General features: G+C 49.4%; 1 protein-coding gene across 3 annotated transcripts in view; it reads left to right on the plus strand.

The window, feature by feature from the left end:
• Nucleotides 1-17,707, plus strand: part of PSTPIP1 (proline-serine-threonine phosphatase interacting protein 1) — a 41,918-nt gene extending 24,211 nt beyond the window's left edge. For 2 of the 3 annotated variants that reach the window (XM_084876874.1, XM_084876875.1), the window contains exons 4-15: nt 3,803-3,837; nt 4,063-4,169; nt 6,795-6,857; nt 7,472-7,570; nt 8,613-8,658; nt 9,796-9,875; nt 10,453-10,551; nt 11,874-11,970; nt 13,102-13,192; nt 15,951-16,006; nt 16,191-16,321; nt 17,404-17,707. In XM_084876874.1, coding sequence (XP_084733000.1) covers nt 3,803-3,837; nt 4,063-4,169; nt 6,795-6,857; nt 7,472-7,570; nt 8,613-8,658; nt 9,796-9,875; nt 10,453-10,551; nt 11,874-11,970; nt 13,102-13,192; nt 15,951-16,006; nt 16,191-16,321; nt 17,404-17,535 — 1,036 coding nt within the window. In that variant the 3' untranslated portion in view covers nt 17,536-17,707. Of the gene's footprint in view, nt 1-3,802; nt 3,838-4,062; nt 4,170-6,794; nt 6,858-7,471; nt 7,571-8,612; nt 8,659-9,795; nt 9,876-10,452; nt 10,552-11,873; nt 11,971-13,101; nt 13,193-15,950; nt 16,007-16,190; nt 16,322-16,351 lie in introns of all 3 variants that reach the window. The other variant, XM_084876876.1, reaches the window with a different exon arrangement.
• Nucleotides 17,708-21,562: the final 3,855 nt, after the last annotated feature.

Here is a 21,562-nt window from a genome sequence, read left to right on the forward strand (position 1 = left end):
CTACTTCATAACTATAACTTTGCTACTGTTATGAATCGTAATGTAAATATCTGTGTTTTTCCGATGGTCTTAGGCCCTACAGCAGGGGTTCTCAATCTGTGAGTCACCGCTAGCAGGGTCGCCTAAGACCATCGGGAAACAGATATTTACATTACAATTCATAACAGTAGCAAAGTTATAGTTATGAAGTAGCAACAAAAATAATTTTATGGTTGGGGGTCACCACAACATGTCGTGGCTTTGATCAGATCACTCCACTCCCATAGCAACCTGGAGGGCTCTTTGTGGAAAGAGTGAATGACAGCCTGGGTAACTTCTGTGTTGTGGACATTTGTGGAGGTGTATTTGGGGTTGGCCCCTCTGGGGAAGGTGGCCTGACTGTTTAGCTTGGGGGCTGGCACCTCCTCCTATAGAGGGAGCCCCTAAGCTCCCTATGGCCAAGATCCCCAGGTCCCACAGATGCTCCTTCTCAGCCCCTTGAGGGCAGGCAGAGGGCTGGAGATGCACAGGCTTGGTGGAGGCAGAGATAACAAAGCCAGGAAGTTAAGTGATGCCAGAAATAGCTCAGCGAGAGCCAAAAGGTCAGAGCTGATTGGCCTCCCTCACCTCTGCTGCCTAAAGAAGAAGCATTTCTGCATCAGCCCTGCCCTCAGACTGGCCAGAAACCTCACTGGGGTCTGGAGGATCAACCACGTACATTAAGAGAAGTTATTCCTGTCTTCAAATGATTTTTCTCATTCATCTCCTTCACATATTAAATCAGCAAGCATCCACTGGGCAATGGAGAATGCACAAATAAGACCTGGTCCCCACAGTCAAGAGATCCCCATAAGCCCTTTCAATGCATTTTAAAGACAACATTAGGAAGGCAGAGGAGTGTATCAATATTGCTTCTAGCCCTGCAGAAAGCTCACTTTGACTCTCCCTTCCAACTCCCAGGCCTTTGCTCTGACTGTTGCCCCCTATCTCTTCCCTGTCCAGTCCTACCTGCACTTTGAGCTCTGGCTGAAATATCAACTCCCCCCAAAAGCTGTACCTCCTCCCCCACTTGCTCATCCTGTGTGCTGGGCATGTGCTCCCAGAAGCCGCACAGGGTAGAGGTTCAGGAAATGAAGAGGAATCAAGGTGGACAGGGTTGGGGCCAATTTCCTTTAAGACCCTGTGTGGTTACCTCAAGTAAGGACAGCTCCTGAAGGAAGATAAACTTATACCATTACATTCCCACATCACCGCCACTTGTCATAGCCTAAAACACTGTGGTTTTCCCATCAGGAGAGGGTTTTGTTGTTGCTGTTGTTTCCATAATTTCTCTTCCTCTGAGCTCAGAGAATGAAGATATCACTAAAGATGTTGTAGAGAGATAGGCAGGCCCTGTTACCAGAAGGGGCTCTTTGACATCAACTCACTTCAGGCCCAGCTTCCAGCAAAGGGAGGTGAGAGGAGCCACTCTTACCCTCTGGGAGGCAGCAGCCTCCTGTGTGCTGGTAGGCAGTGGGTAGGGAAGCCAAAGCAGGGGCCTGAGGTGGCTCATGCCACATGGTGGGATGATTGCAAAGGAAAATATTTATATTGGAAGTGCATGCTGTGTTTAGCATAAAATCTCAAGCTGAGCATCCTGAGATCCAAGTCAAAAGGGGCATCTGGATGAGATATACACAAAGATAGCAGTGACTAATAGCAGAGGGTAGAGGTCTGAATGGGGTTCCTGCCCTTGACATTCAATGAAGATGCAATAGAGGAGAGTTCAAGATCTTGGAAACGATTTTTCTGAATGGCAAAGAGAAGAACCTGGGGATGATAGAGAAGCTAAGAGAAACCATCTTTGATGGGTCTCATGGGGAAGAGAAAAACTTTAAATGGTCCCCAAATCCTCTATAAGATCAGAGTTTAAGGCCATTCCCCTGAGGAGAGTTGTGAGGATTGAATAATTTAGGCCAGCAGCTCTCACATTTGAATGGACATCAGCAATACCTGAGGCTTAACACAGTATGCTGGGCTCCACCATGAGTTTCTACCTCAGGACTGGGGTGGAGCCTGGGAATCTGCATTTCCAACAAACCCTCAGATAATGTTGATGTTGCTGATGTGCAAACCACACTTTGAAATTCACTTAGTTTAGGGCTAGGGTCTGGCATTGAGTAGGCCCCGGGTCCTGCCAGTGTGCTGCATCTGCTCGGCCTCAGTTTCCCTGACTGTCCAATGGGACGAAGGAGTCCCCTGGAAGCCTGCTTTGCATGGATTGCTAGGAGATGCAGACAAGAGGGCACCACCAGGGGACCTGCGAAAGGCTTGGCCAAGGGTATCTGCGAGATGCATCCAGGACAGAACACGTCCCTGTTGCCTCTTACTGTGACTCCAATAAACCTGGCCATGCTCTGGCCTCAGTTTCCCAGAGAGTGGGCAAACTTTAACATGGAACACTGGAGATATAGCTCAGGTTAGGTTCAGGGGCCTGGGGGACCCCCAGGACTGGTGGGGTATGCTGTTGTGGACTCAGAAAAGGGCTGCACAACAATATCTGGATCCCAACAGAGATGCTTTGTACATATAAATTCATTTAATCCTCACAACTATCCTGTTTGTGTTATTATTATCCCCATTTTACAAAAATAGACACAGATATAATTAACTTGTCCAAGGTTACAGAGAGCCTGAACTGAACCCAGGTTGCCTGGCTCTAGCGTCTGCATGTGGGAATCCAGCACAAGAGCCCCTATTCAGGACCTGCTGCATTCCTATGCTGGGATTTCAAATCACTGCTCTCCTGCACAGAACAGGGAGCTCGCCCCTCTGAAAGCTGATGTGCACTCTGCCCACCCACACTGTTTCTGACCCAAAGAGCACTCTGTCTCATGGTGCCCCATTATCTATCAGCAGACAGAACTGGGTCCTGACTAGGCTCCAACATCTTTACTTAGGCCTCAACTTGGTTCATGGTTCTGGGTAAGAGCCCCCTCAGCAGGGCTGCCAGATAAAATACAGTACTCCCATTTAAATTTGGATTTCAGATAAATAACAAGAGCTTTTTAAATATAAGTATGTTCAAATATTAATGGGGAATACATATTAAAACTGTATTTGTTGTTTAATCTAAGTTCAAATTTAATTGCAGTCCTGTATTTTTATTTGCCCCATCTGGCAACCCCTACCCTCTGGTGTCTTCTCCTACCTTCCATGCCCAGGACCAGCCTCTTCCCTTCCTGCTCTCCCTGCTGCCCACCCTGCTGCCTCATGCCTCCTTCTTCTGGGTTCTCTCAGGCACCTCAGGTTCAGCACACCATAAAATAAACTACTTATCTTCCTTCCTAGGTCCCCCTCACAGGTGTCACCAGTCTCCACTGAGCCACCCCAGCCAGGGGCCAAAAATAGCCTCCCATTGTTCTCATCTGAACATCCTGTTCTCTTTGCTGCCTCCCCCCATTTCTCTCCTCCTTCACGCCTTCCCTGCTTGCCCCCTCCCATCTAGCTTCCTCCAAAATATCCTCCAGACCAGCTGCCTAAATCCAGGTCTAAACCTTACCTTCTCCTACTTCAGCCAGGAGAAGGGCTCCAAGGAGGAAGGAAAGGGGCCCTGAGGACATGCAAAAGCCAGGATCATTCCCCATTGGGGAGATCTGATTGCTTTATAATTTCCAAAGAAAGAGCTTTGCCTTCTAGAAATCCCAGCTCCCTTGGGTCTAGGTCAGTGTATGTGAATGAGTGACCTAGGGCCTTCCCACCAAAATAAAGTCCCTGGGGCCAGGTGAGACTTCCGGTTCCACTGCATTATCCTCCTGCTGACCTTGGCCTCTCTGTTTTGCAGCTCCATGAGGGCCTCCTTTGACTCCCTGAAGCAGCGTAAGTCCCAACTATCTTCTTCCCCAGGCTTTAGGGAACAGGACTTCTGGGACCATAAACAGAGGTGGATGGATTCTGGCCTGGAGAGGAGTTTAGGCTGCACACAGGTCTGTGGGACTAACGAAGGATTTGAGACGACAAAAGCTAGATTAGGTGGGGTGAATGTGCATGTGGCTGACACCCATCTGGTCTGATATGGGACCAATGTCTATACTCTGCCCTCAGAAATGGAAGACATTGGAAACTCCCACATACAGTTGGCCCTTGCCCTGCGTGAGGAGCTCCGCAGCCTTGAGGACTTCCGAGAGAGGCAGAAGGAGCAGAGGAAAAAGGTGAAGCAGGTGCTGGGGTGTTCCTCCATCACCAAGACCCCAAGTGGGAGGTGGTGATCTTCACTCTGGAGGTGGTGGGAGATGGACACTAGGTCAATGTATGTGAGTGAGTGACCTAAGGACTTCCAACCAAAATAAAGTCTCTGGGGCCAGAGAGCCCATAGAGTATGGGGCAGTACCCCAGGTTTGCGGGTGAGGTAGATTTGAAGATAAAAGGGAAGGGCTCAGTTCACAGGCCTAGGAGCTCCCTGAGGGTCCTTCCCTGAGCCATCAGAAAGAGGAGAAGGTATTTGTCTTATTGACCATCCTACCACAGCAGACTGTAGAGGGACAGTGATAGCTTGGAGTTATCCAAAGAGAGCAAACTAAATTGGGGTGTCACCCAAAGACTGGTTCTGAGCCCAAAGATCCAAGCTGTTCTTCTGGGAGAAAAGCAGGCCTGGAGGAAGTCACTGGCCACTCTGCATGACTGCCCAAGGCTGAGAGGGCAAACAGAGCCTACTATGAGTAGGGGGTGCCATGCTTACTTTAGCATCCACAATACTTCTCACCCAGGTGTAGGGCATGGCTGATCCTAGATGGAGGAACTGCATGGAAAGGAGGTGAGGTTCTCATCATTGGAGGTATGCAAGCAGAGGTGGAAGGCTCTGTGTCAGGAAAGCTCCAGTGGTGGGGTGAGAGGTGAGCTTGGTGATCTCTGTGTCCCAGAGTCTCCTCCCAAACTTGAGATTGATTGGCTGAGCATATGGCCTGCTGGGAAGACAAGTGAGGACACATGCTCAGATTCTAGGGTCTTAGTGATAAGGGTGGTATTCTGGACTGGGAGGGAGACATCAGCACACAGAAACATTTCTTACTTGGAGAGAAAGTATTCTTGTGAAATATAGATAGATAGATAGATAGATAGATAGATAGATAGATAGATAGATAGATCTAGATCTAGATCTAGATCTAGATCTAGATCTAGATCTAGATCTAGATATAGATATAGATATAGATATAGATATAGATATAGATATAGATATAGATATAGATATATAAAGGAAATGGAAAAGTCCATACAACTGAGTTGTAAAAGAGAAAAAGGTGTCAGCTTATTGTTGGGGCTAGGCTGGGCTTGGGTGTCCTCATCCAGCTACTTCCCCTCTCTGTGCCTCAGTTTTCTTCTTACAAGATGGGACACTTATTCCCGCTGCCTAATCCTTTGGGGATCCAGACCAGGCCCCTGTTAGTCTTCGCAGATAGGGCACCAGCTCCAATTAGTGGCTCTGGCCACAGAAATGCAATGTGGCTGCACTCCCTGTCTGCCCATCTGGTCAGGCAGGGTCTCAGGCTTTAGGGATTCTTAATTTGGGTTCCTGGGCAGACAGTGGGTCCCCAAAGCTAGCTCCAGAAGCCTGTCCTATCTTGAGATGCTGAAACAGGTGACCTCTTGGAGAGGAGACTTGCCTGCAGAGCATGCAGAGCACTTGCTGTGACAGTGAGGCCCCAGCCTGGCTATTTTAAGCTCTCCTGTGGCCAGAAGGTCTATATGTTTGCGAAAGCTATTTTGGACAGACCAACATCTTCCCCAGATTGGCCAGAACCTCCACAAGTTGTGAACTGTAATACAGTGTTAGGGGAAGTCTGCGTGGGCATGTGTGTGAACATGCCTGGGCATGTGCGTATGTGTGTGGGGAGGGGGTGTAGGCACACATGTGTGCACACCTATGAGCATACTCATGTGTCTCAGTGTGTCTATATGTGACCAGGTGGCTTGCCTGAGGTCTCTCCACTGGCACAGGCCCTACTGTGACCTCAGACACAAAATGGCTCCAGCTCCAACATGAGGGTCATTTCATTTCCGATTCTTCTCATAGCACATACCAATTCTCTGTTTAGGCTGAGTTTTGTCTTCTCTATTTGAACAAGCTGCCTGGGAGGAGTGTTGAGGGTACAATGGCCTGTGTACCTGCGTGGGGTCATGACTAAGTGTGAATAGGCCTGATAGGGGAACATGAGAGTTTGCTTGTGTATACTTGTGCATGGTGTCTATGGGCACTCCGTGAGTGTGTATGTGAAGGACTGCGTATGCAAGTAGGAACAGTGGGAGCAGTAGGAGCATGGGGGGCTGTTAGTGTGTACTGCATGCCTGTCATATGGAACTAAAGCGTGTACACAGTGTGTGACAGCTGTGAGTGTGCAGAGGCTTGTGAGTGAGGAGTGTGTGTGTGTGTGTGTGTGTGTGTGTGTGTGTGTGTGTGTGTGTGTTGTGTGTGTATATACATGTAAATTGGATATTCTCCAGCTTGAGACCAAGTCCTGGGAAACCAGCCAATGAGAGAACACAGTATCATACACATGTCCTGGTCTTCTCTAGCTTTCTATTCTGAGAAGCAACTGTGAAAGAACAGACTGTGGGAGAGGGAGGACATCTTGTCACTATGCCTTTCAGAGCTGGGGGAGGAGGAAAGATACTTCCCTACTCATGTGTCTCAGTGTGTTTGTATGTGACCAGGTGGTTTGCCTAAGGTCTCTCCACTGGCACAGGCCCTACTAAATGATCCCAGGGAAGCCCCATTCTCTTGGCGTAGGGGACCGTCCAGAGGCCACAGCCCCCCATTAAGAGCTTCATGTCCCCTGCAGTATGAGGCTATCATGGACCGTGTCCAGAAGAGCAAGCTGTTACTCTACAAGAAGGTCATGGAGGTGAGTGCAAGGCTCTTGGGCTGTGAGGAATGCAGAGCCCAAAGTGTAGACCCCAGGAGAGCTGGGATGGGCACTTGGGAGAGGGCTTGCCTCAGATCTTTATCCAGAAACATCCACGTGCTCAGGACTGCACTGGGTACCAAAGCCCCATATGCATCAGCCCTGGCACTGCTCAGGGGAGACTCTTGATAGATGGGCAGGTGGTCAGTCCCAGACAGTGGCCCACATGCTGTCAGCTGCAGATTCCAAGAGTGGAGGGAGAAGGAACCCCTGAGCTGTGTCTCTTAGAATACTGGGTGAGGGGGAAAAAGGCTCCATGAGGGGATAGCATGTGCAGAGGCTACTAGTATCATGAGGATGCGTGGTATTTTCAGGGACTTATTGGTGGTTTAATGTGACCTCCCCTTTGAAAAGGCTGGGGCCTTGGGCAGGGCTGTCCCCGGTGGGTAGGGGTCTGGGAACAAGATCCCCTCTCCCTCTTATTCTGGACCTTCAGATCCCTGTCCCTGGGGAGGAGGCCCCCTCTCCTCCATAGCCCCCAACAGGAAGAAGGGAGACTGGGCTCAGGGAGCCTCACTCTGGGCCCCCACAAGTTACACCTTGCACACCTCCAGTCCAAGAAGACATATGAGCAGAAGTGCCGGGACGCAGATGACGCCGAGCAGGCCTTCGAGCGTATTAGCATCAATGGTCAACAGAAACAGGTGGAAAAGGTGTGTGAGGCCACTGAGGCCATATGCTGGGAAAGGGTAGGTAAGGCAAAGAAGGTAGATACCCTCCCCCCCAGGCAAGGTCTGCATATGGAACATGCTAGCTGCCCACCCCTCTGAACCTCACATTTCCATCCTAGAATCTTGGGGCATGAACTGACAGGGCCAGCTTGATCCGCCTTTGCCATCTCCAGGCTACACCCAAGGACCAATTCCTCAAAGCAAGCCCTCTGCAGCCTAGGCCCAGAAATCACAGGGCAATGAGAGCAGAGACTAACTCTCACATAACCCTTGGAGAAGGGTGCAGTGGGCCCATATCACAGAAAGGAAACTAAGGCCCAGTAATGGTGAGTGGCTTGTCCAAGGTCTCAGGGCCAGGAAGCAACAGAGAAAGGATCCAAACCTAGGTCCTCCAGAGCCCAAGCTCATGACTACCGTGTTTCCCCGAAAATAAGACATCCTCCGAAAATAAGACCCAGTGCATGGAAAAATAAGACATCCCCTGAAAATAAAATCTAGCGCATCTTGGGAGCAAAAATTAATATAAGACACTGTCTTATTTTCGGGGAAACAGGGTACTATGGTCTCTGGGCCAGAGTGGAAGTAGCAGAGCTACCAGAGCCCAAGAACATCACTTGCCCATTGCATATACAGGAAAACTGAGGCCAGAGAGGACAGGGGCTTGAGGGTGAATTTAGGGGCAGAAAGTTGGTGGCCAGAGTCCAATTCCCTACCAGTAGATTCAGCACTGGCCACATGGAGCCTCAGGTCCTGGCTCCTGATCTGTATTTCTCTTTCTAGGTCCTGACATCTAGTTTTCATGGGCTACAAGTTTCTGTTTTTACTTCTTTTTTATTAAAACCTTTTTTATTGTGGTCCTTTGTGGGGTGATGCTGGAGTAAAAGTTCATAAGTTGGCTCTTGATTGTCCCTTGGGTGCTCAGGGAGGGGGGTGACAGAGGCACTTCAGGAGGCTGGGTGTCCTAAGCTGGGGCTGGGTGACTCCAGGACAGAGGTTCAGCACTGCTTTTTCTTTGCCTCCTCAGAGCCAGAACAAAGCCAAGCAGTGCAAGGACTCAGCCATGGAGGCAGGTACGTGGCCCACCTGTCTCCTTAGACCTAGGTGGTGGATTGTACAGACCCTCCCAACACTGCATACTTTCCTACCCTGGGGATATACACACTCACAGGTGCCTACAGTGTCACTCACAGGTGCCATCACTCTCACTTCCATACTTATGAAAGTAAAATAAAAACATTCATGTTCTCTCATTTGCCAAGACTATTCTTGGTGCTTTTCATGTTTTTTAACTAATTTGCACAACAATCCTATGAGGTGACTGATATTATTATTATTATCCCTTTTTTTAAGCAGTTGAGGCACAGAGAGGTTAAGTAACTTGCCCAAGGTCACAGAGTTAATAGTGGTGTTGGCTACATTCCAAACCAAGTCTTCAGGCTCTAGAGCACAGGACTTTCACAGTCACCATCATGGCAGACAGATCCACTCAACCCTCTCCTGTCTGTCTGTCTGTCTGTCTGTCTGTCTGTCTCTCTCTCTCTCTCTCTCTCTCTCTCTCTCTCTCTCTCTCTCTTACACACACACACACACACACACACACACACACACACACACACACACTGCCTTTTCTGGGTCTATCTCCTCTGTCCTTCACCTGATGCCAAAACCCCAACTCCACTTGTTTCTACCAGCATACCTCTTAGGTCAGAAAACTCATTCTGCTTCCTTCTCCTGGAAAAGGTCCCCCTTCGGCTCTGCCTCTCCCAGGACCCAGTTGCTCCCATGACCAGGGGATGTGTGAACCCCAGAGTTCTGGGGACAGAGGTCATGGCCAAGCCTGCTGGGTCCCCAGCCAACAGCCACCATACTCCTCTCTACTCTCCTTTTGTTCTGCCCTTGGTTTCTTATCTGGAAAGTTAGAGGGTGGGACTGAGGGATGACAAAACACCTGGACTCTGACTTTGGATATATGTGCTCTACTCCAGACTTGGGCAACACAGAGCACAGGAGAGAGCTAAGAGTCACCCCAAAAGGAGAAGCACCATAGTGGGTGGCCCTGACAAGTGTCCAGATTAGGTACCAGCAGCCAGGGCAGGTCTAGCTTAGGAAGAAGGCACTCTGAGCAGGAGCATTGCAGGAGCAAAGGGGTGAGCAGTGGAAGCAGTGTCTAGGCTGTTGGCCTCCCTGAAGGCTACTTGTGTTTCTAGAGCGGGTGTACAGGCAGAACATTGAGCATCTGGAGAAAGTGCGGGGCGAGTGGGAGCAGGAGCACCAAACCACCTGTGAGGTGAGTGACCCTGGGCATTAATTTCCCCAGCTACAAAATAGGAAAGACATGCATCCTTGCTCCAGCCACTTCATGGGGGAAATAAGGCAGTGGGGGAGGGGGAGAGGCCTCATTCCTTCATTCATTCACTCATGCACTCACTCTCTAGTCCCCTGCTGGGTCCCTAACCCAGGGAGCCCACTGCCTGGCTGTATGCCCTGGCCCCCTTTGTTTCAGGCAGGCATCCTTCACTCCTTTTTGTTGAAACCAAAATTGAGGCTCAGACAAAACCCATAGCTTCCCTGGACCCCTCAGGACTGCCCCTCTCACAATGTCTTCCCGGGGCCTTTCCAGTGTGTGGTAGGGCTTGGAGAGAGGGTGGAAGCAGGAACCCCACAAGGAACCTCCCTACCAAAAGCCTGTGGTGCTAGCACAGATGTGAGGGTGGAGACCACCAGCAAGGGTCTTTTGGTTAAACTTGGCTTTCAGCAGAGGGAGTCTGGCTTGTCAACCCCAGCTGAGCTGTTGAGTGGGGCCCAGCCTGGCCTGCCTCTGCAGCTCCCTTCTCACTTCTCATCTCCCTCCCTCCCATAACCAGGCCTTCCAGCTTCAAGAGTTTGACAGGCTGACCATCCTCCGAAATGCCCTATGGGTGCACTGCAACCAGCTCTCCATGCAGTGTGTCAAGGATGATGAGGTCAGGGGGCCAAGGACAGGGAGGGTACAGAGTGACTTGGGAGGGGAGGGGCATAAAGAGAGGGCAACAGTATGCCCAGGTTCCTCTGAGTCTGTCAGCAAACACCTTAGGCTTCAACCTCTGCGCTCAGGACCCCAAGGACAGGGAAGTCAGTATTGCATAGGGTTATGGCCTTGCTGCTGGAAGACTGTGCTTTTGTGATTTCCATGGCATCTGCCTTCTTTCCTCACCCCTAGTCCAAGATCTTGACTCTACTCTAAGTACGTGCTCTTTCTGCCCTTGCTAGGAAGAGAGGTGGAAAGAGGTCTGCAGAAAGGCTGGAGGATGCTGGGCTGCTCTGATCCAGCCCTCCCCTTTGTAGGAACTGAGGTCCAGTCCCTTTTCTGTCCCCCCAGACATTTGTTGGGTGTCTTGGTTCCCATACTTAGCTAGCTGAAGATGCTGGGTGATTGGGGTGGGACCTACCCAGCAGAAAGGGGCCAATACCACTCTACCAGGGTCTCTGACCACTGTTAATGTAGCTCCAGAGCCATGAACTCTCTTGAGGCAGCTCTGACTCCCTGGTGCTCACTGCTGTTCTTTACCTGCTATCTCCTCCATGCGCTGTGGGGTTTTGGGTCCCTCGACCCAAATGACTTGAACCCACCTGGGTGGCCTATCGAAGAGGAAGGAAGATGGGTTCTGGATCCTGCCATACTGGAATGAAGCCCAGATGCACTGAATTCTTGCTCTGTGACATTGGGCAAGTCACTTTCCTACTGAGTTTCCTCATCTCTAAAATGGAGGGAATAGCCGAAACCGGTTTGGCTCAGTGGTAGAGAATCAGTCTGTGGACTGAAAGGTCCCAGGTTCGATTCCGGTCAAGGGCATGTACCATGGTTGCAGGCACATCCCTGGTGGTCGATGTTTCTTTCTCATTGATGTTTCTAGCTCTGTATCTCTCTCCCTTCCTCTCTGTAAAAAAAATCAATAATAAATATATTTAAAAATAAATAAAATAAAATAAAATAAAATGGAGGGAATAATATCTACCATAGAAGGAGTGAGTTAAGTCCCTGGCATAGGATCTTGTGCATAAGAGGTGCTCAAGAACCAGGAGATGCCATCAGCCAGGACTCTGACCCCTCAGGAAGGCCTGAGACAGATACACCCCAAAACCCTTCTGAATACAGACATTGTGCTGTGCATAGAAGGCCTGTGAGGAGGCTGATGTGGTGGAAGCCCCTGGCCAGAGTTCAGACTCATAGAGAAAGAAGGCTTTGACGAGGATGAACATTGAGGTGAGGCCTGGCCCCTCAGCCTCTGTTCTTTCCCACCTCCAGCTCTATGAGGAGGTTCGGGTGACGCTGGAAGGCTGCAGTGTGGAAGCTGACATCAACAGCTTCATCCAGGCCAAGAGTACAGGCACTGAGCCCCCAGGTAAGGCTCAGCCCCACAGGCAGCATGGCCTCTGGGTCCATGCCTGCCTGTCCCTAGGAATCCTTGCCCAAGTTTTCTGAGCCTCAACTGCCAAGACAGGACTGGGGTGGTTCACAGACCCCTTCTGGGTGGAGGAGATGTGGCCAGATCTCAGAGAAGAGCCAAGGATAGTACAGTCCCCTAAGGTAGAGGATGAGCAGAGCTTAATCCTATGTAATAAAGAGGCAATATTCAAAGTAACCCTCATGCCCTCACAAGATGGCTGCCTAACACTAGGCCAGCAGGGGGGTTAGTAGGGGATGACCAAACTCCTGAATAGCAGGCTGCATGGGGGGATCAGGCCAGCAGGAGGGGTTAGTGAGGGAATGACGAAACGACTAACCAAGCAGGCTGCGTGGAGCAGCCAGGCCAGTGGGGGGACCATGAGGGGTGACAAGGCTGATGGGGTGGAGGCAGTTGGGGGTGACCAGACTGGTGGAAGGGCAGTAAGAGGTGACCAGGCCAGTGGGGACGGGGGGGTCAGTTGGGGGCAACCAGGCCAGCAGAGGGGTCAGTTGGGGTGACCAGGCTGGCAGGGGGGGGGGGCAGTTAGGGGCAATCAGGCTGGCGAGAGGGGTGGGGGGCCAGTTAGGGGTGACCAGGCGGGCAGGCAGGTGAGCAATTAGGAGCCAGCAGTCCAGGAGTGTGAGAGAAAAGTCCAATTGCCAGTTTGGGCCCGATTTCTGGAATTCGGCCTAAACTGGCGATCAGACATCTCCCGAAGGGTCCTGGATTAGAGAGGGTGCAGGCTTGGCTGAGGAAACACCCCCGCTGTACAAATTTCACACACTAGACCTCTAGAAACACTATAATACTCAGAAAGGGAGTGTATATGGAGAGCCTCTTCAGAGCCTCTACTCCAGCCATTTTGGTTCCACTAAATTATGAGACCAGAAAATTCATTCTTGGTGGTGCCCACAGTGGGGTATCTCATGGAAGTGAGAAATGCCTGTTCCTCAAATACAAGGGCAGGCCCGAGCCAGGATGGGGAAGTGGGGCCCCAGTCTGATTTTCTGGATGGGGACAGGTTGGAGTATCAGGTGGTGAGGTCCTTCCTGCCCTGCCCTGGACCTCACAGCTTGCTACCTATAGCTCCAGTACTCTACCAGAACTACTATGATCGGGAAGTCACCATATCATCTGGAAGTCCTGGCATACAACCTTCCTGTGGCATGATAAAAAGGTGAGATACCCACTTTGATGCAGATGTGGGGCGGGGAAAGGTAGGGAGGGGGGAGAAGCAAGTCCAGACTCTCCTCCTGCACCTGGCTGTTTCACATGTATTTATTAACCATCTACTATGTGCCATCTACTATGTGCTGTTTCACATGTATTTATTAACCATCTACTATGTGCCATCTACTATGTGCTGTTTCACATGTATTTATTAACCATCTACTATGTGCAGTGTTCAGGTGCTGAGTACTCTCTAGAGACAAGACAGGTTCAACCTGGTTTCATGACACCCTTACCCCAGGCATTAAACAAATAATCACATCCAACTTATTCATTAGTGAATGCTGAGAGCTCCAAGGAGTCCCAGCAAACACCTTAAGCTTCAACCTCTGGGCTGACTTCATTTTATCTTGAACCCTGGTGCCCTGGACTATTAGGCTGCAATGGCAACACTCTCCCACTAGTGCAGGTTCAGGGCATAGGAGCAGGCCCTACAACCAGTACTCTGGGAAAATTCTCCAAGCTCTTCAGGAGCCCTTCCCTGACCTAGTGCCATATCTCAGTGTATCATTTGCACAAGTCACTCCCCTTCTTTAGGTCTAGGGCTATGAGTGTTGGGATCAGACTCAGAACCAAAGGACCCTCTTGCTTTAGGCCTTGGGTAATGTTCTGTGCATCTAAGATAAGGTGACCAGACGTCCTGCTTTTGGCCGGACAGTCCTGATTTTTAACAATTTGTCCCTTGTCCCGCGGAGTTTTAAAAAAGTCCCGATTTTTGGAAAGAGCGCATGACAAGCTAGGGAACGGTGGGAGAACTGGAAGGGAATATATGGTTTTCGGCGGCCATGTGGCTATTTAGCCAGGATATGAGTTTTATATTATTTTTGTTAATTTTATAATGTTAAAATTTAATAATAACAAATAATTGTTGAGAACTGATTATCGAGAACTGCTTATCAAAGTTCACAATGGTGAAAACATTTTGTAACTGTCTCTCAGACAATACACATCATACTGCGTGCTAGTAAGCTAGTTAAACAAGTGATGTCATTACAAATCAGCTATTCAGATAATTTAGGTAAGTTATTTATTTATTTATTTCATAAATACATAAATTTTCTTGAATGTAGCAGACAGTACTCGTATTATTTATATTTTATAGTGGTAGCAAAGAGTCTAGCGCCAACCTTGAAAGTGACACTTAGGACTTACTTTACAATTAGTGTTGAGACTTTGAAAGCCACTTTATGTGTGAAATATAATTTAACAAATTCTTGTAAAAATTTTCATGACCATTTAAAAAATGACAGCAATCTACAAAAAAAATTCACTCAGATGAGAAATATGCCAAAGAATAAAATAATACTATACATAATTTTTTTTATTTATTTGTAAATTGTACTTATGTTGAAGTTTGAAAAAATATATTACAATACTATTTTTGCGTTCTATGAAAATTTTTGTTGCTCCATGTAGATCAAATTTTTAATTAAGAACCCCCAACCCCCTGTCAATGGTGTCCCGCTTTACCAATGTTAAAATCTGGTCACCTTAATCTAGGAGCATCTGTGGGTTTCACATGGTACCTGTGCCCAACCTCCAGCTTGAGGCTTCCATGGCTGCCTTTCTCCAGCCAACCTTGTGCAGAGAAGTCCCTGCCTTTGGGAAGTAGACAATAAAAATGGGGTGGGACTGGGCAGGGGAGGTTGTTGATGTCACTGTCAGCCCTCTGAGGACTGCTCATTTCCAAGACCTCAGGAGCCCCATGCAGGAAACCTCCAGGAAACAGAGGTTCATGAGAACTACCGCAGCTCAGAGCAGGGAGCACAGCACTCTTCTCTGAGAACTTCAACAAGGCAGTGACCCCAGAAAAAAAAAAAAAAAAAGGACATTCACAACCTCACAATGTTACCCAATATCTTGGGTTATTTAGATCTCCTTGCAACCCCAATAAGGACCTGCATCCCGTCATAGGTGGTCATTTTTAAAAAAATGGATGAAAAAGCTTGCCTGGGACAGTGTCAAGCAAGGACAGAAATGAAACATGACAAATGATTTTGAGAGCCTTATATGGTCCACAGGCTGGACATTCCCCATCCTGCAATAGGCAGTGTTGGGCTAATTCACTCCTTCCCTGTGCCTGGCTCAGCCCTGGACTGAGCTGGAGCTATGAAGGTTCAAAAAAGAAATGGAACAAGCAAGAGGCAGATACTGGGGTTACCCCTTGAAGCCAACAGTGCTAAAGGATAAATAAGTAGAGGCTGATGCTGCGTACCTGCCTCAGGAAAGGCTGCCTGGTGGAGTCAAATTTTGAAAGACTTAGCTTTAATAGGCAGAGACTGGGGTGCAAGGCATTGCCAGTGAACAGGAGAGGGGATGCAAAGGTGCAGAGCAGGGACTTGACAGGGGGAGAAGTTTGGGGAGTGGAAGCCAGGGAGGCAGGCTAGCTAGACCCATGCAGATGATGATCACAGTGGGTGAGTGTGCCAGCCTCTGAAGGATGGCTTATTGCCCATCAGAGGAAGCTGGAGCAAGGACCTGCTGGGGCCAGGTGCCGAGAGGAGGTTACAGTGTGAGGTTCTGAAAGGATGCTGCTGGAATAAGGCCACTGGGACCACCCTTTTGGGAACGCTCATGCCTGAGAGAAGCACCCCATAAATCACATCAGAGTCGGGAGACTGGGAGTGGCCCCACCACTAGAGCTCTGAGGGCTCCCTGCCTCATTCCCTCCCTGAAGGACCTACCTGCTTCTTCCCTGTCCTCAGATTCTCTGGGCTGCTGCATGGAAGTCCCAAGAATACACAGTCGGCAGCCTCTGCAGGTAACTGGCTGGGTGTGATGTGGGGGCTGAGGGTGAAGGAGGGAACTTTTGCATGCCCAGATGGGCCCTCCAACTACTATGGGGAGAAAAAAGCTAAGCCACTCTGGGGACGCTACATGCAGGAGGCCTCCAGGGATCAGTTTCCTATGAAAGGGGTGGGCTCAAGGCCTCACTCTGCTCTCAGCCTCCACAGACACCCTGACTCCCATCCCCAATCAAAATGAGGATGTCTATGCTGCTGTCGCAGTGCAGGAGGCACCAGGACCCCCCCTGCCAGCCCAAGGATACAGGGTGATCTATGACTACACAGCCCAGGTGAGGCCATTTCCCTTCTCTCCTTCTCAGCAGGGCACAGGGATACCCAAGGGTGAGTTCATATGTAGGCACATGAACTGTAAGTATGCTCTGGGTGTTTGCCCTTAAAGTATTATAGCACACAGCACTTAAGAGGGGCTCTGTTAGTATCTGTTGAGTGAATGTTGATGAATATGGTACCAGGGTCTATGTCTCCTTGAATCTGTTCACACGCACACATGTGGTGCCCAGATACTGACATTGTATATGTCCTTGTGTGCATCCATGTACACATGTACAATCAGATAGCAGAACGTGGGCTACCTACAGAAAATGGTCCAAGCTTCAAGCTCTGCACCCTCAGGTTAGAGCTCTGTTCTCCATGGCATTAGGTGCCAAAAACATGGCCAGAATAAATCCCACAACTGAGCTCAGTTTGGTTTTGTGAGGTCTGTGTGGAGAGGATGGGTCAAGGAGTCACAGGGCAGCTGTGCTGAGTTCCCCACAGAGTCTGAACTGTTCCCTGTTTTGGGGTGAAGGATATAGAGACAGACCCCATATCAATCTGGACTGAGCCCAGGCACCCACTCAGGGCTAGGTGGGCTGCATGGTAGATTACACTGATTCCCAAAACCTTGTCCCTGGCAGGGGAGATCGGCCCGGAGAAGGATTGTGTGGTTGTGAAAGAGGCAAGCAGAACTGAGGAAGCTCAAGAGAGCTCACCAGCAGAGGGGAGGCTATATATGGTACCCCTTAGGCAAGGTCATGACCTGGCCCCTGACTTGCTAAGGTCACTGTGTGCCTGAAGCAGAGTGCGAGAAGGGACAGCAGGGAAGAAGCCAGGTTTGTGGGAGGCCTACAATGACAAACCAGGAGGCTGGGGTGGACAGGAGGCTGAGTCCTATGCCCCACACCCCATGTCTCCAAGCGCTGCCCCAGCCCAGAGATAGGCCTTGTTCTATAGCCCAGGAAGATGGGCATGTTTCAGGTAACTCAGCCTACATAGGAAAAAGCTCAAATTTATGGCTTGGGGTGGGGGTTTACCCGACCAGACCCTCTCACCAGGCCCCTCCAGCTTGATGCATTTTCATTCTGTTGCCAAGAATTCTGATGAGCTGGACATCTCTGTTGGGGACATCGTGGAGGTCATCCTAGAAGGGGAGGATGGCTGGTGGACAGTGGAACAGAATGGACAGCGTGGCTTTGTACCTGGTTCCTATCTGGAGAAGCTCTGAGGAAGGGGCAACAGCCCCCACCTGAACCTGCCCTATCTGTGGAGCTAGCAGTATCTTCATCACTGCAAGGCTGAGTCCCCAAGACCAAGCCAGTCCCCAAACCCCATGAGTGCTGGCTGTTCCCATAGCAGTCTCTCATACAGGGAATAAAGGAGTATATTCTTTCTCTGTCTGTAGAGCTCCATGTATGTTTAACCCTGCCCCGTGTCCAAGTGCTCAATTAAGAGAAAACAAAGGAGCGAGGGGAGAAGTTTGGGAGACCAGAGTTGCTCACTTCTAGTAAGGCTCAGCCAGGATTGGCTGGGGATGAAAAGGAGCCCTGGTTACAGCCCCTGGAAACTCCCAGACTGCCAAAGGGATACATTCACACTCAGGAAAATGGGAGAAGATCATGAGGATCAGGGATGAGGGAGGAGGAGCAAAAAGGGGCTCAGGAGAGCTGGGATGGGGGAACGAGGCCTCCTGGGAGCAGAGGGACTAGAGCAGGGCAGTAGCAGACAGAACACAAGGAAAAGAAAATCATCAAGGTCAGGCAGACATCTGAGCAAAAGGAGGAGGCAGAAATGCCTGAACCATTCTAGGGACAAGCCATGCTTGGTTTGAGGCAGGAAACAGTAGATGGGACCACTAGAGGTGGAAGGTCCTTGGTGGGAAATTGGGAAGGCAGGCTGAGAGGCTTAAAGTTCAAGGGATCCTTACTGTCTCCCCAACCCAGCTGGGGCCCAGAGAAGCCAGTGCTGCCTGTGTTGTTTCCTCTCAAACATGGCAATCCTGCCCAGGCAGGGATGCAGGCTGACCCAGGGTACAGAGGTGGCCATGCTCCTCTTTTGTTCTTGATGCTCTCAGGCCTTTCTTCCTTTGGACCCAGGCCCCCAAAACGTAACTTCTACTGCTGGCCAAGACCTGCCAAAGTCATGCTCCAGTCATGGAGGGTTGCATCCATGCGAAAGGCTTCAGGAATGGGTGTGTGGATAGAGCTGTGGGAACCACTAACCTGTGGGAGCCACAACACTCTACCAGCACAACAGTCAGGCAGCCCACCCCAACTCAGAGCCAGAGAGACTTTAAGGAGTGGGATGGGACACATGTGGTTCTCTCTAATGGACACACCTTGAAAGACACTGTTGAGGGTGTTATTGCCCCCATAGATCTTCTTCTCTGGAACTGGAAGTTACTTTGCTTGTTTATTCATAAACCTTTGTGGCCTGCCCCCTACAAAAGCAAGATGAATAAAGCCTCCATCTCTTGCTTTACTCAAGGAGCTTTTGACCCGATGGAGGGACCAAACATCCCAGAAAGGTGGTGATGATACAGGATGTGTAGAGCAGTCAAAAGGCTTCTGGATCCAAGGAAACGGGGAAGCTATTCCCAGAGAGGAAAGAAGGGTTCCTTTCCATTCCTGCCTGCTTCTGGTAACCCCACAGAGGGCAGGGGGAAGGTTCATGTATGTAACAGAGAAGGGAGTTTCATCAATGAAACTCCTCAGGATTTAGAATTAGAAGAAATTCATAAAGGACTAATCTGACCTACTGCGTGCTGCCCTCCCTGTCACTCCTGAAGACTGGGAACTTGGCACCCCAGTTGGTTTCAACATCTCTGATGACAGGGTGCTCAAGACAACCATGGAAGTCTGCAGTGGACCTGTGGCTTCCCACTGGCCCTGGCTTTGCCTGGACGGCCATCCACCTAGCAGCCTCATGGAGGACCATCTCACAGGCCCAGGCAAGTTTCAGATGACACAGGGTCAAGCTCTGTCCTAAAAAGAAGGCGATGAGGGAGCTGGTAAAGGAAGATGCTCTTATGTTTACAGCAGATGTCTATCTTTGTGCCCTCATCTTCATGACTTGAGAAAAAACGTGGGTGTGATTAAACATACATGATACCTGGTACAGGAGAGGGTGGGCTTTCTTCTTTCAGGAGAAAATGTGCCTTTGGATTATATCCTCTCACCCCAGTCTCAAGTGTGTGGGCAAGTCAGAAGTCTATAAAACATTCAGACTAGGGCAAGATAGAGGTGAAAAGGCATAGGCTGTCCCATGGTAGGATCCTAGAAGCAGGACCAGGCTAGTTTTCTGCTAGTGTCACTTACCACTGCTTCCACTGGAGGGTGTGTGCCAGACAGGGTGGAAAAGGATGAAACAAAATCATACTGAACTTAAATCCTTCCTGAAATGTCATTTCATTCATAAACCACATCCTGAAAAAACTGACCAAATGTCCACACCTGTCCCTGACCCATCTGAGGTTTTTACAAAGGGATATTTGGAGAGGAAAAAAATGTAATCTTAATGTTTGGTTTTATACCTCCCTGGAGAGAGAGAAAGAATTCAGTGAATAAAGTAGCCCAGGTACAAGACTTTGGCCTAGATATTTATCATATCAGACAGGGGCCAGCAGTGTTTATGAGCTCCAGAAGTAATGGGCAGTTGGTGTTTCATAATACAGTCTGCAATTCATTCAGGCAATCAAAGAATTTATACCAGGGAAAACACACACACACACACACACACACACACACACACGAATCTAAGTCAGATTCACTGTTTCTACAGCTTTCTCCATTCTCTCTGTGCACCAAGTCACAAGCTCAGCTGCTGGGAAGCAATCACATGGACAATGTTCCCAATAGAGAAGATAGTGCCAGATAAAGGGGAAGCTGGTCTCTATAACTGGGTGCATAAATAATTGAAGCCCTCTTCCTGATAGAGGGCTGCTCAAAGACAGAATGTAGCAGGGGAAAGCATGGTCTCTGAAGTCAGAACATTAGGATCTGAATCCATGCTCATACTTCTTTGCATATCTGCATTGAAGATTCCTGCCAAAGGTCTTCCTGCTCTGCTCCCCCCAACCCCACCTGCTTCCCTTCCTTCTCCCCCATCCTGCCTGCTTCTCTTCCTTCTCCACACCCTGTTTGTTTGCTTCTCTGCAGCTTTGCTCCCTTCTGCAGGGCTTGGCTTCTTTCTACTGCTGTCTTGATATGCAAATTAACCTCCATTTTGGTTGGATTCATTTGCATACTTGCCCTGATTGGTTGGTGGGTGTGGCTTTTGGCGTAGCAAAGGTGCAGTAAATTTGCATATTACTCTTTTATTGGGTAGGACTAGAGGCTTGGTGCACAAGATTTGTGCACTCGGGGGGGCGGGGGGGGGCGTCCCTCAGCCCAGCCCGTACCCTCTCACAGTCCAAGAACTCCAGGGGAATGTCAGACTGACAGCTTAGAGTGTGGGCCTAAGCCACAGTAGGACATCCTTAGAGGCTCCTGCCACTGCCACTGCACTTGCCAGCCATGAGCCTGGCTTCTGATGGAGTGACGCTTCCCCTGTGGGAACACACTGACCACAAGGGGACAGCTCCTGCATTGAGCGTCTGCAGCCTAGTGGTCAGTGTGCATCATAGCTACCAGTCATTCTGCCTTTCGATCGATTTGCATATTACCTTTTTATAATATAGGATAACCTGCATATAAGGGGATTGGTGCTGTTCAGTGTTGTCAGGGATCAATTGTAGTCTGGAAGGATATATACTACATGTAAACATGCTTACCTGTGGGTATTTTTTTCATTATAGATATCTGAATAGTTTTCATTTTTAAAGTAGTACTAGAGGCCCAAAGCACGAAATTCATAGAAGGGATTCAGCTCTCACAGGTCCGGCTGCTTCGCCGTCCCTCACAGCCCTGGCCATTCCTCGCAGCTCCTCACGGCCTCAGCCAACCGTCGAAGCCCCTCACGGCTTCAGCCAGGCCTTGCAGCCCTGGCTTCATCTAGAAAGTCATCCAGACGGTCATTCTGCTGTTTAGTCTAATTTGCATATTAGCTCTTTTCATGTAGGATTATTCTTATAAAAAATTAGGAAAAATTAAAAATATAATAAGACAATATCTGATAGATCAAAGACACCACAGTAGTAATAAGCACAGCTAGTATTAGGGACCAGGGCTCCTCAGAGAGACACTAATTCCAGGACTGGGGCCCAGTACTCACAAGATGAGCCTGAAATATCTTGTTATGACAAAAATTACAGAAAT

This window comes from Pipistrellus hanaki (assembly GCF_964339955.1).
Source record: "Pipistrellus hanaki genome assembly, chromosome: 1".
NCBI classification, from domain to species: Eukaryota; Metazoa; Chordata; class Mammalia; order Chiroptera; family Vespertilionidae; genus Pipistrellus; species Pipistrellus hanaki.